Raw genomic sequence first — 18,221 nt, forward strand, 5'->3', positions numbered from 1 at the left:
ATATATATATATATATATATATATATATATATATGTGTGTGTGTGTATATATATATATATATATATATATATATTTTTTTTTTATACACACACACACACACACACACACACACACACACACACACATCAAACTGTTATATTGATAAAAATTTGTACTGAAAACAAAAACAAAATAGAAGATGCATTTTTGTGATCTCAAATGTTTGGTCCTTACAGTACATACGACACATATATAATTTATTTTGACCAAAAAGCACAATTGTATTTTTAAGTAATTTAATATTGTTATACACTACAAACAAGTACTTTCATGTTAATGAGGGAGATCATTTAAAATCCCCCAAAAAATTCATTTAAAACCTGGAAGTGGAGAAGAGTGGAAATAAAATAAAAAAATGATCATGGTTTAGTTTTTTACTGTCTCTTTACAGGATTCTACAATATAACATCCCTCATGTGCATTGATATGAACATACATGCCTCACATAAGGCACAGCACTGAAATGAAAGCCAATGCACATTCAGTGTCCCACAACCGGAAGGCAGGACAGAACCACGGCAGCAAATGCGACCACCAAAACAACATCTAAAATTAGTTTCCTAACTGATGACTGGCTGCTCTTTTTCCCGTGACCTCTGCCTCGAAACCATTGCACAACATCTTTCAGGTCATGTTGTTTAGGCTCGTATCCCAGCTCTTCTCGTGCCTTTCGCATACTGAAGTAATGCGTGACGCCCGTCTTGTAGACCTCAGTGCGGGTCAGCAGGGGCTGGAAGTTATAGATCCGACCCACGACATGGTGAAGCATCTCGGTCAGAAACGCGAAGAGGTATATGAGCGATATAGGCAGTCGAAGCGTGGGAAACGAGTATCCCAGACCCTCAACCAGAGGCCGGAAGAACTCAAAGTTGTTGACAGGCCTTCCGTCAGAGATGAAATAGGGCTGACCGGCGGCACAGTGCTGGTGCTTCTCAGTCAACGCCTCGGCTGCTAACAAGTGAGCGGATACTAGATTATCCACATGAACGAACTCCACGAGACTGTCAGGATCTCCGTACACAAACCTAAAGATCCCCTTCTCAATGTAAGTAACGATCCTGGGCAGGTGCCTTTGCTCCCCGGGGCCGTATATCCCAGCTGGACGCAGGGCACAAGTCCGTAAGACACCTGTGCCGTTATCCAGCTGTGAACCGTTAGCTTTTAACACCTGCATCTCAGCGATAGACTTAGTCCTGGAGTAGTGATCAGGGTGCAGGTGCAAGGGCAAGTAAGGCAGACTTTCATCCCCGTTCTTAATCTCCTGACCTCCGAACACTACGTTATATGTGCTGGTGTAGACCAGTCGGGGGACTCCGCGTGCCACGCAAGCCCTGAGGATGTTCTCCGTCCCCTTCACGTTCACCTCGTCGATGAGCTTCGCATTGAGCTGCTCCCGTCCTGACATCCCATAGGAGGCGATGTGGAACACGCAGTGAACGCCGCGAACGGCTTCTTCCACCTGCGCGTAATCCCGGATATCTGCCCGCGTGAACACGACTCCCTCGGGAAGCTCTTGGCTTGGGGGATTCACATCAAACAGCACGATGTTTGAGGAGGTTTTGAGGAGCGCACAGGCGAGACTGAAAGAGAAATCAGAACAATCAAGCTGTTATTGTAATAAAGTGGGGGGAAAGGCACACCTGAAGAGAAATGTGCTTTTCACTACTCATAATGTATGATTGCAGAAAAAAATATATACATTGGTATGTTTTTATTGAATGAAACTTTGATGCAGCAACAGATTTTGTGTGAAAATAAATAATAAAAGAAGTTTCTTTTTTAAAAATCGTACATATGTATGAGTTGGAAAGGTGGGCATTTTACCCCACAGACACACAGGGCAAAAGACACAAAGTATTGATTCAAATACTTCAGCTAAAATACTTTTTTAAATATTACTTAGATATTAAAATTAAAATATATATTATATCTAAGTAAATGCTTGTTCAAAACAATCACTTTAGCAAAGTGTGTACTATTTTCGGTTTATTTTGACAAAATAATTCATTTTTGTTCCATAAATAAACTATCATTAAAATATGTTAATTTTAAAAATACAGAGATCAAATAATTTAACAAAAAGTTGAGATTATGAAAGCATTGAACGAGATCCCATAATAATTTAATATAGCTTTACAGTAGTAACAAATACATATTTCATTTGACACTTTCTCATATGATATGATTCATATCACATTTGTAAACATGATGGTTTCATTATAAATATGTTGATTATCATATTTATGATAGACAGACAGAGAGATCAGATAGCAGTGGGCGCCTTTACCCCAAAATACCATGCTTTTACATATTCTTCAAAATCTTTGTGCCATCTAGTGGTTTAAAAAGTAAATAAAGTCAAACGCGCCTTTAGCCCTGTTGTGCTCTACATTTTATTATCATGTCCAGCAAAAAAGTATGTAAACTGAAAGAAAAATATTGGATTATGGGATATTTAGCAAAATTTTAAAAATCCTGTCAACTCAAGTTTTAAATTGTATTAAATTTAAAAATAAAATAAAAATAAATAACTAAATAAAATCGCATACTCTCTTGAGTAGGAACTTATTTTCAATAAGCAATTACTTCGTGACAACTAAAAAAGTATGTTTTATAAATTATGAGTGTGTGTAGCATGAATTTAATCTGGTGTTGTCATTATCATGTGACCTCGTTCATTAATCCTCATTCATTAATCCTCTCCTGGGGCCTCATGGGATAGTAAAGTGTCCATCGTATGCACACTTCAGAATCTCACTGAAAGTAGTAGGACTGTTTGCCGACTCTTTTATGAGCATTGTGATTTCAGACACTTCTTTTGTCACATATGGTTTTTCGCCTACTATATAGTAGGGAAGTATGAGATTTCGGATGCAGCCCTATTTAAAATCACTAGTGATCATAGACTTTTGGACACATGCATGTATCTATTGCATTTAAAACATATTCATAATAAAAATGATAAGACATTAACAGGGGTCTTTAACCCGGTTCCTGGTGGCCCAGTGAGAATCAGATGAAATCATCAGCTCATTCAATGAAAGTCCTGAAATGATTGTGTAAGATAAGGGCATGAAAGTGTGTATTTTTGTGGAGTTTGCAGGAACAGGGTTATATCTACTGTACTGTACTGTAGTATGATGGCGCTCTCTAGTGGTTCATGGAGGTACTCATATTAGGGTTATGTGGAAAATATGACAAAAAGATTGTAAGATGTCATAAAATCTTACCGGAATCCAAAATAACCCCCTCCGCCGGTTATGAGGAAGGTTCTGGCTGTTCTGTTGACTTCCATTGTGTTAAAGAAGCAGGGAGAATAAAATCTGCAAAAAGTAAAAAAAAATTATAGGCCTATGCATATTTAAAAAAACAACAACAACAAAAAAAACAGTAATACTATGAAATATTACTACATCTTAAAGTAATGGTTTTCTATTTTAACATACTTTAAATGTAATGTATTGCTGTGATCAAAGCTGAATTTCCAGCATCATTACTCCAGTCTTCAGTGTCACATGATCCTTCAGAAATCATTCTAATTTTCTTATTTATTATCAATTGTTGGAAAAAGCTGCTTAATATATATTTTTTAAAACATGTGATACTTTTTTTCCAGGATTCTTTGATGAATAAAAAACATGCATTTATTTAAAATAGAAATATTTTGTAACACTACTATTCAAAAGTTTGGGGTCAGTATTTATTTGTTCTTTCTTTTTTGAAAGACAGAAAATTAGATATTAATACTTTTATTCAGCAAGGATGTGTTAAAAAAGATTTCTGTTTTTGATCAATTCTGTTCTTTTAAACTTTTTATGCATCAATGAATCCTGAAAAAAGTACCACATGTTCCAAAAAAAAATATCCACATCAAATCAGTGTATTAGAATGATTTCTGAAGGATCATGTGACACTGAACACATACGTTTTGCTAATCATACTATTATAGAAATAATTGCATTTGCGTGAAATGAATGATCATGGTTCAGACTATGCTATGCTATGATTCAACTGATGTCTAATATTCATGCAGACTCTGGAAAAGGATGAGTTGGAAGCAGGTAGAATATATGAATCATAACATAATTATATTAATCACGTACTTAAACGACTTTGAAGTCTCTCTCGAGCAGTGTTAAGTAACATCGATGTGCTTTTAAATATAAAAAAATGAACACGACTTTTACAAGATCTAACAGAATATGCACAGAAAACATCCTACGCAGTCTGTAAAACGGTTAACCTTATACAACATTGATATAAATATAAATATAAATACATACCAGTACAATCGCGGTTTGAATCGATCGCAGAGTGTGTGTGTGTATAACCTGCACTTCCTAGGAAACGCGTGAAAGGGCGGGACTACATGGTCAATAGTTTTCATTGGATAAGAGTGAGCTGTGCCTCGCTGTGATTGGCTGAAAATGAACTCTGTCCGACGTCCATTAGGAATAGATAACAGATGCAATATGCCTCGTTTCCACTGAGCGGTACGGTACGGTACGGTACGGAACGGTACGCATTTATTTGCGTTTCCACTATCAAAAGTTGTGAATGGTACCAAAATGCCGAACCGTACCGTACCACTTTTTAGGTACCCTTCCATTGGGGTACCTAGCACAGTGGAACGGTACTAAAAGGTGGAGCTAGACTCACTGCAGGACATTGATTGGTTGACAGAGAATCGTCACTTGCACGTGCTACAAGAGGAATGACAACATAAGAAGCGCCATTTTTTAACATACAGTTTAATATAATACTACTGTTACTGTATCACGAAATGTAATTTTAAGAGTTTTTCAGGCGAGAATGTAGTTGTTTAAAGCTCAAATCTGTGGTTTATTTATAAAGATGATTTTTTTTTCCCCGGTTGTGAGATCCATGCGTTCAGCGGGCGCCCGGCGCTCATGTTTCCCGGCTGGATGAGCCTTGCCTCGGCGTTCGTCGCGGACTCCGACGGTAGTGGTTAAACATAAGATATAATTCGTTTTGTGTAGACCTAACGGGCGATCTTTGGTCTCGTGAATATATAATGAGTTCCCTGTCAATCGTTTTGGCTGAGGGCTAAGTTTAGTTTTATATTAACGCTATTTGTGTTTAACTACTTGTAATGTTAGAGTGCTGCATTTGGATATTTGACTGAATTGTTTGCTTTATTTCTTATTGTATAGCTTCTTGTACTTTACTTAAACTTTTATATAGGCTATTATTGATAAAACTGAAATTTTACAAAAAAAAATATGGTTTCTTGTCATTTTTTATTACAAGATTATCACTGATGTTTATTGCAACATTTGTACAAATGCATATATTGCCTGGAATATGTTTATTTTATTTATTTTTTTAAACGAAAAGAGGTAACGTTAGGGTTGTGTTTTAAATTTCGTTTCGTTATAAATAGAATAACGTATAACGTGCAGTGAATAATCAATATGCGTTGCGCATGAACCACATTTGTGTCCCTATAATGTTTAATTTATTTAAATGAAAACGAAAAGAGGCAGAGTGGTGTTTTATAACATATTTCGTTTTATTGTTGCTTAAAATGTACAGACAGAGTAACCGAGATAACCGGTGTATCAGCGACGCTTTTAAGAACGCGCTGTACCATTTGCATGTAGGAGTCGCACATGGCAAGTACAAACTTTGCGTACTTGATATTGAGAAAAGCCTAATGTCGGCGCTTGTCTTCTTGTGACAAACATGTCGAGGAGCAAGAATAAGATCTGCTGCATGTCATCCATTGTAGTTTACTATGTTCTTCTTTGCGCGAAAATGACGTCGATCGAAACACCACGCCTATCAAGTAAGGGTACTGTTGGCAGTGGAAACGCTAGCCAGATCATGGTTAACAGACCCGAACCGTACCGTACTGTCCCGTACCGTACCGTACTGCTCAGTGGAAACGAGGCATTAGTGTACATTGCTACTGTTCTATGGGATGAATATAGTATCAAAATGATTAACACGTGCAAGCACTATAATCCATGAACTTGATAAATGTTGCTGATATGTTTAACTATCTACAACCAAATGCCTTTAAACTTGCGTGTGCAAAATTCACAATTAAATGAAATGTTATGTAAATGAAATGTAATTCAATGAAATTCAAAATTAAAATGTGTGGCACTTTGTACAATTTTTGTGAATACAAATGTTTTCTTTTGTATTAGTGTATCCTAATTTGCGCATGCAACAAAGAAGATGTGCGTTTGTGGACACGCGTGCATTCATTGAAGTCTTTTCTGAGTCTTTTCTGATCTCATTTGATTCATTTGGATTTTGAGACTTTCTTTTCGCGGTTTTTAAGCATTTCACATCCCACACAAACAAGTAGGCTACAAATGAATAGGCCTGGTGCTAATTATTAATGTGTGCACAACTACCCATTTATTTGACAAATTCACAAATGTGTGTCACTACATTTAAACTAGGCTTATAGCCTACAATACAACTTGTGTGTGCAAAATCCAGAAAATCATGAATGTGCAGCATTTTGTACAAATAGAGACCATTGTTAATACAAAACCTCGATTTTGTAGTAATGTAGGTCAGAATATGTGCATGCAACAAGTAAGATGTGCATGTGTGGATCAGGTGACACGCGTGCATTCATTGACTCGTTTCTGAGTCGATCCTATTTGTTTCATTTGGATTTTGAGACTTTCAGTTCGCCGGTTTAGCCTAGCAAGACACACACACACGCACACACACACACACACGCACGCACGCACGCACGCACGCACACACACACACAGCTGTCTGAGAAAACCTGCTACCACTAGATGGCATTAGCTGCTAAAACAGACAACGGCACCGTAATCAAGCGTTCTTTTCTCATATAATACGCTTAATGTGGCTTTTAAGAAAGTGATATTGAAGCACCAAATTTAGTACACAATTTAGGCCTACCTTATTAATAAATCATACTTTGTAGAGGCGCAAACAGATTATGAACAACACCCATTATGTGTGTGTGTGTGTGTGTGTGTGCGCGCGCGCGCGCGTTTGTTAAATGGCTGTCATTGGAGTGTACATACATTTTTCCACGAAAATGTTTTACAGGGTAACTTCTTAATATATTGCAACAAATCAATTAGTCCAATGAAAACAATCCAGTGAACGAACGAGGTTTTAAAACAGTATAATTTGCCATCACAGCTCGACTGTCACGCGCCGGTTCGCGATCCCGTCATTCTAAAATTCAAACAGAAACAAATAACAAATACAACAAACAGACACAAATAACAAATACGCGTAACCGTGTCTGCGAGCTGTCTTTACCAGGCAGTTTCTCAGTCGCGATGAAGAGTGAAAATAGCTCAAGTGGTCGGGGGAAAACAAGCTGGACGAAACTTAAAGATCTCGTAAAAGGAAGCCAACGATCAGCGACAGTGTGTGTTGAACAGAACGATGAAGATAAAATGAAGATAAATGAAGATAAAAACGAAGCTGAAGGCGAAACCCATCGCTGGGTCTTGAACCCACAGAGTCGCTTCAGGTACTCTAATGTTAACACAGACTCACTAGCCTGGAAACTAACGCTCACCATATTTCATATTAACCAAGCTAACGTAATTCACTTTCTAATTATTCAGCATCAGTATGTGGTAACGTTAATTAGAAGTGGGATCGTTGTAACGTAAAAATACGCTATGTTATAACGTCTTATTTTATCTCTAGGACGGTTATTAAGAGTGAACATGATTGACAGACGATAACTGATTACACTGGACAAATTTTTTTGTAATATCAAATATAAAATCAAGCACAGTTTAAATACATAATTTATACATTTTAATACACGCGATTAAATGTAAATAAATGTAAGTAATATAAAAATGTAGGCCTAATGATAAAATTAAAAATGTTACACTTGCAATTGAAATTAATACCACTATTTAGTGGTAATTACCAATGCATGTGTTGTCGTGAGGATGTAATGTCTTTAGTCCAGTCATGAAAAAAGGTTGAACAAATTGCAACAGAAGCAAACTCAACTGATTTTGTATCCTCAATATGTCCTGAGTAAGGAAAAAAAGCCCAGAAGAATCCCATTAGGGGAAAGTTTCGAAAAAGACCCAAATGTAGCCTATTCATACGCCTATTCATTCCTTTTCTTCATTTCGTGAATAGGGTAAACATTTTAACCTTTAGAAATCACCATGAAAATGACTGAGTTGATTACTTGGCATCAAGACAAACAAAAATTGTATTACAAGTTTTTTCTAAATTGTTTGTTAACATGGACAAATGGTGCATAATCTAGTATGTGCTAATTTGCATAAATACAACAGGTCTAAACATTGGGTATAGCCAGGTGAAAATGTCTTATTGAATCTTATTGACACATAACAGTAAAATATTAATGTTAAGGTCTGAATGGAACCAGCCTTTATTAATTATTATTGCAGAGATGGGTTTGGAGACTGTTTCTGGGGATTCACTTTTTATTTTACCTACCTTTTGTCTTCTGCATTCCCCTTACCATTGTCTCCTGTTCTTCCCTCAGACTCGTCCCCCAGAAACATTCCCACAGACCCAGCCCCAAACCAAAGTTAATAAAGGCTTGTTTAAAGTACTTCTTCCTGCCTCTATGTATTAATGCTCATGGGTAGCCTAAACGGGTTCCATTCAGACCTTAACATCAAGTATTTTACTGTTATGTGTCAACAAGATTCAACAAGACATTTTCACCTGGCTACACCCAATGTTTAGATCTGTTGTGGTATTTATGCAAATTAGCACATATGTAATTAGATTATGCACATTGACAGTGACCTGAGCTGGCAGACACAGGTAGCCCTGTCTGCGCCAGAATCCATCAGCGCCTCCACTTTTTACGCAGACTGCGGTTGTTTGGTGTCAGTAAAAACATAATGTTAATCTTTTATAGGGCAGCAATACAGTCTATCTTACGGTATGGTATCACCAGTTGGTTTGGTAATCTGAGTGTCAAACTTAAATCACAGATTCTCAACCTGGTCAGAGTAGCGGGCAGGATTATGGGTCTACCCCCCTTAACCCCCAGGAACTGTTCAGTGAGGCTGTCCTTTCTCAGGCAAAAAATATTTTAAATGACAGTTCCCATGTTTTGTTCAGCGAATACTCGCAGATGCCCTCAGGGAGAAGATACAGGGTCTCCTTATGTAAATACAACCGGTTCAAACATTCCTTTGTCCCAATGTCAGTTAAGTTCATAAATGAGCAAATGTAGGGAGGTTTAAATTCGTTAAATTTTAAATTCGTACCAGTATTTTTAATATGTACTAGCATTTGTGTTGTGTGTTCAAATGTGTATCAGTACTGTATTGTGCACCGCACTTTAACATGCACCAGCACTTTACTGTGCATTGCACTTTAAATGTGTATTAGCAATGTACGTCAAGTATTGAAGCTTTGATCCTCTTGCACTTTGGTCCCTATCTGGTTGCCAGTTATGTACCCTCTCCTTTGTTTGGATGTTTTATGTTTTATGCTGTCTATATGTTTTATGTCTGCTATGCAGCAGTACCCTGTCTCTAAACCAAATTTCTCCCATGGGAGACGAATAAATTAACTTGACTTGACTTGACTGTTTGTCCATGTTAACAAACAATTAAAAAAAACTTGTAATACAATTTTTGTTTGTCTTGATGTAAGTAATCAACTCAGTAATTTTCATGGTGATATCTAAAGGTTTAAACCATAGCCATGTGTGAATAGGGTATATTTGGGGCTTTTTTGAAACTTTCCCCTAATGGGATTCTTCTGGGCTTTTTTTTTCCTTACTCAGGACATATTGAGGATACAAAATCCAGTTGAGTTTGCTTCTGTTGCAATTTGTTCAAGATTGACCCCCATTTTGGCTTAAAATGACTGGACTACTTCTTATGTCTGTCAATGTGCCATTAATGCCATCACAGTGACAGTGATCTAAAATGAAATGTTAAAATTTGCCTTTTTCTGTCTTTTAGGAACGTCTATCTTGTGTTTATGGTGGTCTTAACATTTGTGAACCTCATAACGATTCCTGTGGACATAGCATTTTCTGATGATATGTATGGAAGTGCCCACAAATGCTGGCTGGCTTACAATTTATTCTCAGACCTCATGTATTGTGTTGATGTTGGCTTTAATTTTCGAATGGGCATTTTCAGTGAAGACGGTCAGGTATGAACACGCCTTCATTGTCTTGTATGTTTAATATTAATTATTGATTATGGCTTTAGCTTTCTAAAATACATTTTAAAAAATGCATTCCTGTTTCTGTCTAGGTCATCCTTGATCCGAAAGTAATTCGAAATAATTATTTCAGGTCTTGGTTTGTTCCTGATGTGGTGGCTGCATTTCCGGTCGACGTTATCATTGTCATTGTGGTAATTGTATTCATCAGTTAATATCACTCACACTGATCAAATTGTAGAGATGCTTCTTACAGTACAACCAATTCACCACAGGAGCATTTTGACCACGCTGACACGACTTCACTGGTGGTTTCCAAGTTGGTGCGGATACTCATGTTTGTGAGGATTCTCAGCATGATCCGTTTACTCCGTGTGCCAAAGCTTATGAGATACTGGTTTGAATTGGAAAGTGTAAGTTTCAGCACAACTCACCGTCATGTTTATGCAAGACATTTTCAATGGCAATATGTTCACACTGTACAGATAGAGGAGAACTACTATGGAAGTCAATGGGTGCCGTCAACTGTCTGGTTACCAACATTCTACAAAATGTCATCTTTTGTGTTCAAAAAAAGAATAATAATATAGAAATTCAAGAACCCCAAACAGCCTAAAATAGTATTTAATAATACGATTGAATTGTTTTTTTAGCGCAATTTTCCACCGGACAAAATTGCGATTGTTAACTCATGATTTCTGTTCTGTGCGTCTGTGCGCACCAATCTTGCACTTCTATCTACTCCTCAACCAGACCACCTAGAGACTTCGGGTTTTCGGCATTATGTTAAGGAAGGTCTAATCTCGGGAACGCACAAAAAAAATCCAGGAAAAGATTTACTATCTCTTAGTGTTGTGATCCCATGACGTGAGAAAATTGCGCTAAAACACTCACTGAGTTTTTATTACTTGTTTTTTAATAAGATGAAAGGATTTTTAATATCATTTTTGTAGTATTTTCTCACATTTTTCCTCCTCTGTCATAACACGATAAACCAGCAAGCAACATTTTTGGTTGTATTTTGTACACCCTTACTGTTTTATGGATACTTTATGTTTGATTATCTATCATTTTAGATGTCTGATGTACAGCTTGAAGGCGTCAAGAAGTTATTCAGGCTCGTCTTAGTTTTCCTGATGATGGTCCTCATTTGGCACTGGAACACTTGCGTGCAGTACTTCATCTCTGTAATGGAAGAGTTTCCCCAAGACTGCTGGGTTGTGAAAGAGAAAATTGAGGTATGTCTCATTTTTGAATTGCTTATGCGGGCATTTGTTTGACATGATGTGTTCAACATGTCTTCCTTTTTTTCTGTTACATTTTGCAGAACGCCTCGATCGGGGAAAAATACTCCTATGCTTCCTTCAGAGCTTTCTCTCAGATGTTCTGGAGATCTGTTGACACACCAACACGTACGCCGCACAACATACTTTCCACATTAATTCATCTTTGAGAAATGATGATAATCAGTCTTTGGTGCAGAAAAATGTCTCCTGAAATCACTTTAAAGGAGAACTCCGGTCAATTTTAACATTGAGCTAATTTTTTTGTACATTTGGAGTGCTGTCAATACAGAGAACAACGACAAAAATCGGTGTTGCCTACACCGAGTTATTCTATTTTTAAAATTTGCACCCTTTTGACTTCAATGGGGCAAGTACTAAACCTGCTTTTAGCCTCTTAACATCCTTGATGTGTCATTACAAGTGCACAGAAAATGTGAGTGATTCCTTCAGAGTGAACACGAGTGATCGATTGCCGAGTTCACGCGCATAGGTTTAGTTACCTATGATCACATGCGTGAACTCGGCAATCGACTACTTTGGACTTCAACCGAAAACAGGATGTAAACACAGGTATTTGCGCTGGCTTAAATAACATAATTTTTATACATATCTTTCACATCTACTGCAGTCAGATCCACTCGTGTTCACTCTGAAGGAATCACTCACATTTTCTGTGCACTTGTAATGACACATCAAGGATGTTAAGAGGCTAAAAGCAGGTTTAGTACTTGCCCCATTGAAGTCAACAGGGTGCAAATTTTAAAAATAGAATAACTCGGTGTAGGCAACACCGATTTTTGTCGTTGTTCTCTGTATTGACAGCACTGTATTGTACCAAATGTACAAAAAAATGAGCTCAATGTTAAAATTGACCGGAGTTCTCCTTTAATAAAGACAGCATCACTGGTTACAATTAGGATTTTTTTTTTTTTTAAACTTGTGATACATAGTTAGTTGATCCATGATGTGCTGTTACTTTTAAATGATCAGACATATGATTTCCATCTGCCAGATGAAAACAAAAAAGGCAATGGCTTAGCCTTTAGCATTGTGGCATAAGGTTTTGCATGAGCAAACACCACTGAAGAACTGTAAAAAAAAAAAAGTTTACATTGAACTAAAGTGATTCCTTTTTGTTTGTTTTTAGGTGTGGATGAACGGTGGTTAGCGATTGTAAGTATGGTGATTGGAAATCTAATGTGTTTAGCATTGATTTCTTGCGCGATCACATCATTTGGGAGCATGTCTGCGACTGGCAATGCATACAAGGTAAAGTTGAATTTTAGGAGTTAAAATTAAAGCTGTTTGTATTTGTTAAGTTTGTTTATTCAACAAATAAATACAAGACGGCTCTGCATAATGATATTATGCCATGACATATTAATATTTCAGATAAACCGGCTACAATCCTCCACATTGTTCAAAAAGCTGCCCAGAGTGTTGCGCCAGCGCACCACTGCCGAGTACAAGTGGCACCGGGAGAAGGAGAACATCCTCAACGTCGTCTCAAAACAGCTCAGAAAGGTTTCTAACTGATTCATAGATATAAACTTCAGATAACACACAATATGTTTTTCTGCTGTTCAAACAATCATTTGGCTCAAACAGTATTTTTTTATAGAAATCATTTTTAATGGTGCTATGCTTCGTGTTTCAAAGGATATCATGGCAGAGAGATGCGCCAACCTGTTGGACAAAGGCATGTTTTTGTCGCACAACAAAGAATTCACTGACGCCGTCTTGATGAAGTTGGACAATGAGTTCTTCAATGCTGGTGATATCATCATTTGCCAGAATGCTCAACACAACAAAATGTTCTTCATCGACTGTGGACGGGTGCTGGTGATGAACGAGGCTTTCCAGGTGGAGCTGGGTGATGGAGATCACTTTGGAGGTGATGTATGAGAAGTTGTCTCGTGTAGAGTAACGGACTGGTCCACATTGCAGTGCTAGTCAAGTCAAATTTAGCGCTTTTCAAACATTGTTTCATCGCAGCTTTACAGAAAATCATGTTAATGTTTATAATATCTGAATTTCTGCATGCCTCTGACAGTCACTTTTATCAGGTTAGAGCTGGGCGATAACATAGTTTACATTTTGCAACAATACAAGCAATCAAGCAGTTGAAATCTGCTGTTTACATTATGCTGATGCTGTATGAATGCGAATAAAGTTGGACATGCTTAAACATCCAACTTTATATAAAGAGCTGGGCAAAAATGTTATAACATTTTGCAATAAAATAAAAATTTGGCACCTGAGACTATTTAATTAGTTTCAGCTGCCTGATTTATATGTATATGCATAATAGATATATATATATATGAAGAGTTCAGATGCAAAAGCCTCTAAGTGCCATCTGAAATTTTCTTCTAGAATGATCATTTTTATGAAGCTCGTATATTTAAGTTCAGTAATTTCACTTAAATGGCAATGAAAATTACCTATTAATTGTCATTTAAGTGAAATTACTGAACTTAAATATACAAGCTTTATAAAAATGATTATTCTAGAAGAAAATTTCAGACGGCACTTAGAGGCTTTTGCATCTGAACTCTTTATATATAATATACTATATATATGTTAATATTTATATATATGTTAAAAAATATGCAATTTTTAAGAAATATTCAAGAACAAGAACATTTGGACATCAAAACATGCACACTTAGAGCGGGTGTTTAAACTTCTGCTTTAAATGCAGTTTGTTTCTCATCAAAAGGAACCTCTTGTCTGTCGCGACATTGTCAGTGTTCTCTTTACTCCGCAATGTTTTTCACTGAGAAAACAGACGTGTGGTGTGAGAGCGTGAGAACAGCGTCAATCACATGAGTTTCACACTCAAAAATGCTCAAAATTAGATTACAGAGCTTGCCAGATCAAGAATTTTTGTTTTCCCAGTTTTGTGTGCAGTTTAGAACAGTCTGATAATCTTCCAAAAGAAATATATTTGAAATATTTTTTCAGAATGTATTTTGAAATATATTTTTGGAATATATGCAAATATTCGAAATTGGCCCAATAAATATATTTTAGTTAAATATATGTAAATATATATATATTTTTTTGAAAATATATTTTAGTTAAATATTTTAGTTAAATATGTGAATATATTTATATGGCAATATATTTACTAACAACATATATGTTCATATATGTTTTAATATTGTGCATATTTTCAATATTTAAATGACTTCAGGAAAGATGTCAATAAAACACAACAATAAATCTAATAATTGCACTTAGTGTTAGGTACGTGCCTCCTAATATGGCCTAATAGTCCTAGGAAAGCAACTATTTGTCATTTTACATTGCAGTCATTTAAATGTCAGTACAGTATTTATTATAGCTGTGTGTCATAGTAGTGGAATATGGTAGCCTACTGTTGTGTATAGGGGAAAAGGTAGAGGAATTACTATGATCAAAATACATTTTCGACCCTTCTTTAGCAAGCTAAACATTTTATGACCATATATTTTGTCATATATTTTACATTACATGTTATAAATGTAAATATATTTCACACTTAACATCATATATTTTTGTTATATTTCAGAATATATTTCAAAATGATAAATATAAGTGAACAACAAAGCAAATATATTTCAATGTATTTGGAATATATGCCACATATATTTTTGACACTTTAAAATATTTTTCAGTATATTTTTTTTCTGTATGGGTTTGCTGTGTTTTAAACAACCAGCCTCATACTCGCCATTTTAAGAGGTTTTGTGTTTCTGCAGAGATCGGCTTCCTGTTTGGTGGAAGACAGTTGTCCACAGTTTCTGCGCTGAGCACCTGCAGCCTTTTCACCCTGTCTCTGCAAGCGTTTCAGGAGATTGAGGAAGAGTTCCCACATGTGGTGACCGAACTGAGGTGAGCAGCTCAACAGGATAAAAACGATCTAGAAAATAAGTCTTGCATTATGAGTTGCTTTCATCGGGAGGGGACACAGGGCAACTTTTTGGGCAATGTTACTGGGCAATGTTGCCGTCAACGGGCAACCAGATGAGACACAGGGCCCACGACCCATCTAAATTATCCAGATAGAAATTTATTGCCCATTTTCAATGGTAAAGTGCCCAAGCAACAATCGCTCAGCAAGATTGCCCAGCAACATTGCTCAAAAAGTTGTCCTGTGTATCATCACCTTTAGTTTTGTCGTGGCCATGACACATGAACTTGTGGCAACGTGATAATAAGTTGTGGCCACGAGATCATTTTGTTGAGGTAACGCATCCTTATTTCGTGTAATAGTGGGAAGTTCGTATCATTTTACTCAGATCTTTGAATCTGGTTCATCAAAATTAATTTTTTTTTTTTTAAATTCATTTCGTTCATTTCAGAAGAATGTATTTAAAATGTTACATGTTAGCCAAAAACACATCAAATGTTGATCGCATTTAGAATAAGAAAAAAAATTGCAATGCAAGGAAAAGACCAAATTATGAGAAACAGAAACGATTAATTAATTGATCCTGGTCTTCAGGCTATGCAGTGTGTTAGCTTACCTCCTCCCGAAGCCGTTCGCTCATCCCGTGATCCTCATACACTGAGCTTTGCAGTCGGTAGTACCGGATACAGAATTGATCAGTTCACGTTTCGAGTCTATCGACTTTGGGTTCGAGTCATTCGTTCATCATGTGACAGAAGAACGAAGACTCAGAAGACTCAGACCTGAAGACTCGAGAGATGAACTAATCATTTCTGTTTCCGGCACCGACAGCAAAGCCTCTATGGGACTGACGGGAAGAACGAAAGACTCGAACCCGAAGACTCGAGAGATGAACTAATCACTTCTGTTTCCAGTACAGAACCTATTGAAAATGAACAAATCACGCTCTGAGACAACTCGGTAGTCCCGAGTCATATTACACCGTGTCCTAACTACACGCGACAACACGCGATAACATGTTCAATCAGAGTGTTTGTCTTATCCAGCCACGACACGCGACAATCCTATTTTAGAAACGGTTTCTATTTTTCTGCGACGTCGCGCTGGAACAACAAACACAAAGTGTGGCGATGATAATCTCAGGTGCTGTTTATGTGCTTTATTTAATGTTAAAAGTGTGTAATGTGACTTTGAATATCATTTAGTGCTCCAGCTTTGAAGCTGTAAAAGCAACAATGGATAATTCACCTCAGATCCTGAAATTAAACACATGGAAACAAGAACGTTCAAACTGTGAACAAACAAGTGTATTCTTTGTTACGGCCTAAGCCTTATGAGTGTTACTGTATTTTGTGTGTATCTGTTTCTGATTGGTTTCTTTCTCTTCTGTGTGTTAGGCTCCGCCTCTGCGCACCCGTGTCCCGTTGCTTTAATGGCTCCTCTTGAGTATAGAAGAAGAGTGAAACAGAACGAGGAACGCAGCGGTGAATCCCGGCTTCATTAGCCTTATAATAAATGTTTGAATTGCACTTTGCCTCGCATGTCCTTTTATGTTGCTTACCCCTTTTCCAACGAGCATTTTAAAAACAGGGGTTCGTAACATCTTTGACAAAGATTGTTTTAGTAACTCAGTAGCCTATGTATTTTTAATAATGTTTAAATGGTGTAATATTTGTGAATTTGACTATGTAGCGGCCGTCAAGATTACTCTCTGGTGCCGTGAACCTAATTCTATAAACATCATCATTATTATTATTTCAGATTTCACCAGTCAAGTGTGTAGATTATCGCTATTTCAACATGAGTCAGCTCACAAGTAATGCATCTCATAAGGGTGCATATGACAACATCATAATAATTAATAAAATATATTTATTTTCTCTCATGGAGTTTCAGTATTTGGCACAAAAGACAGTGTTTGGCAATGAGACAGTGTTACAGGCACTACAGTAAAAGAAAGCACTTTGGAAATGATTCTGTAAACTAAACCAAAATGTTCACAGAAGATTAAAAACAAATTCACTTAGAATTCTCGTTTTACTTTTGTGAAATTGAGGGACTGAAGAGATGAGATTAGCAGGATCTACAAGCACTTTGCAACCCCTTTTTGAGAAATAAAGTATGAACTTTAACCATAATTTACAGTATAGATGTGGATATTTGATCTAAACAACATTCCAAATCAAATTCCATGATTAAATTAAGTGGCGGTAAAGCTACATGAACCAGCCCAGAAATAATAATAACAATAAAACAACCAACACCTGGTGAATGTCTGAACAAATATACAACATAAATCAACCACTTATCTAAATATGAATACGATAACATCTAAATACTTATTCTGTTTGTCTGACACATCTACAATATGGAAGCTCATTTCCGAAAAATAAAAAAAAGGTAATTGCGACTTTTTAATCTCACAATTCTGACTTTTTTCCTCACAATTACGTGATATAAAGTCGCAATTGCAGGTTATAAAGTCAGAACTTCGTGATATAAAGTCGCAATTGTGTGTTAAGTCAAATTTGCGTGATATAAAGTCGCAGTTGCGTGTTATAAAGTCAGAATTATGAGATAGTAAAGTCCGTTTTTTTCCCCCCCTTAGAACTGGACTTATCTCACAATTCTGAGAAAAGATGTCAGAATGGCGAGATGTAAACAAGCAATTGTGTGTTATAAAGTCAGAATTGCGTGATATAAAGTCGCAATTGCGAGAAAAAAAGTCAGAATTCTGACTTTATATCTCGCAATTCTGACTTTATAACACGCAATTGCGACTTTATTTCACCCAATTCTGACTTTATATCGCACAATTCTGAGAAATAAA

At 36.6% G+C, this 18,221-nt stretch overlaps 2 protein-coding genes across 2 annotated transcripts; one reads left to right on the forward strand and one right to left on the reverse strand.

Moving 5' to 3' along the window:
• Window positions 1-189: 189 nt before the first annotated feature.
• sdr42e1 (short chain dehydrogenase/reductase family 42E, member 1) lies at window positions 190-4,395 on the reverse strand. Its single transcript, XM_081371848.1, has 3 exons — window positions 4,324-4,395; window positions 3,271-3,363; window positions 190-1,620 (listed from the first exon to the last, which is right to left on the reverse strand). Exons 2-3 carry the CDS (start codon window positions 3,333-3,335, stop codon window positions 522-524), a joined length of 1,164 nt encoding a protein of 387 aa, XP_081227974.1. The 5' UTR covers window positions 3,336-3,363; window positions 4,324-4,395; the 3' UTR covers window positions 190-521.
• Window positions 4,396-10,488: 6,093 nt separating this feature from the next.
• On the forward strand, window positions 10,489-16,919 carry hcnl1 (hyperpolarization activated cyclic nucleotide-gated potassium channel-like 1). The gene is made up of 8 exons (XM_081373159.1): window positions 10,489-10,620; window positions 11,284-11,445; window positions 11,535-11,619; window positions 12,641-12,762; window positions 12,886-13,017; window positions 13,153-13,387; window positions 15,240-15,372; window positions 16,789-16,919. The coding sequence occupies exons 1-8, from the start codon at window positions 10,543-10,545 to the stop codon at window positions 16,835-16,837; spliced, it is 996 nt and encodes a 331-aa protein (XP_081229285.1). The 5' UTR covers window positions 10,489-10,542; the 3' UTR covers window positions 16,838-16,919.
• Window positions 16,920-18,221: the final 1,302 nt, after the last annotated feature.

Source organism: Scardinius erythrophthalmus (genome assembly GCF_964197995.2).
Source record: "Scardinius erythrophthalmus genome assembly, chromosome: 8".
In the NCBI taxonomy this organism is placed as follows: domain Eukaryota; kingdom Metazoa; phylum Chordata; class Actinopteri; order Cypriniformes; family Leuciscidae; genus Scardinius; species Scardinius erythrophthalmus.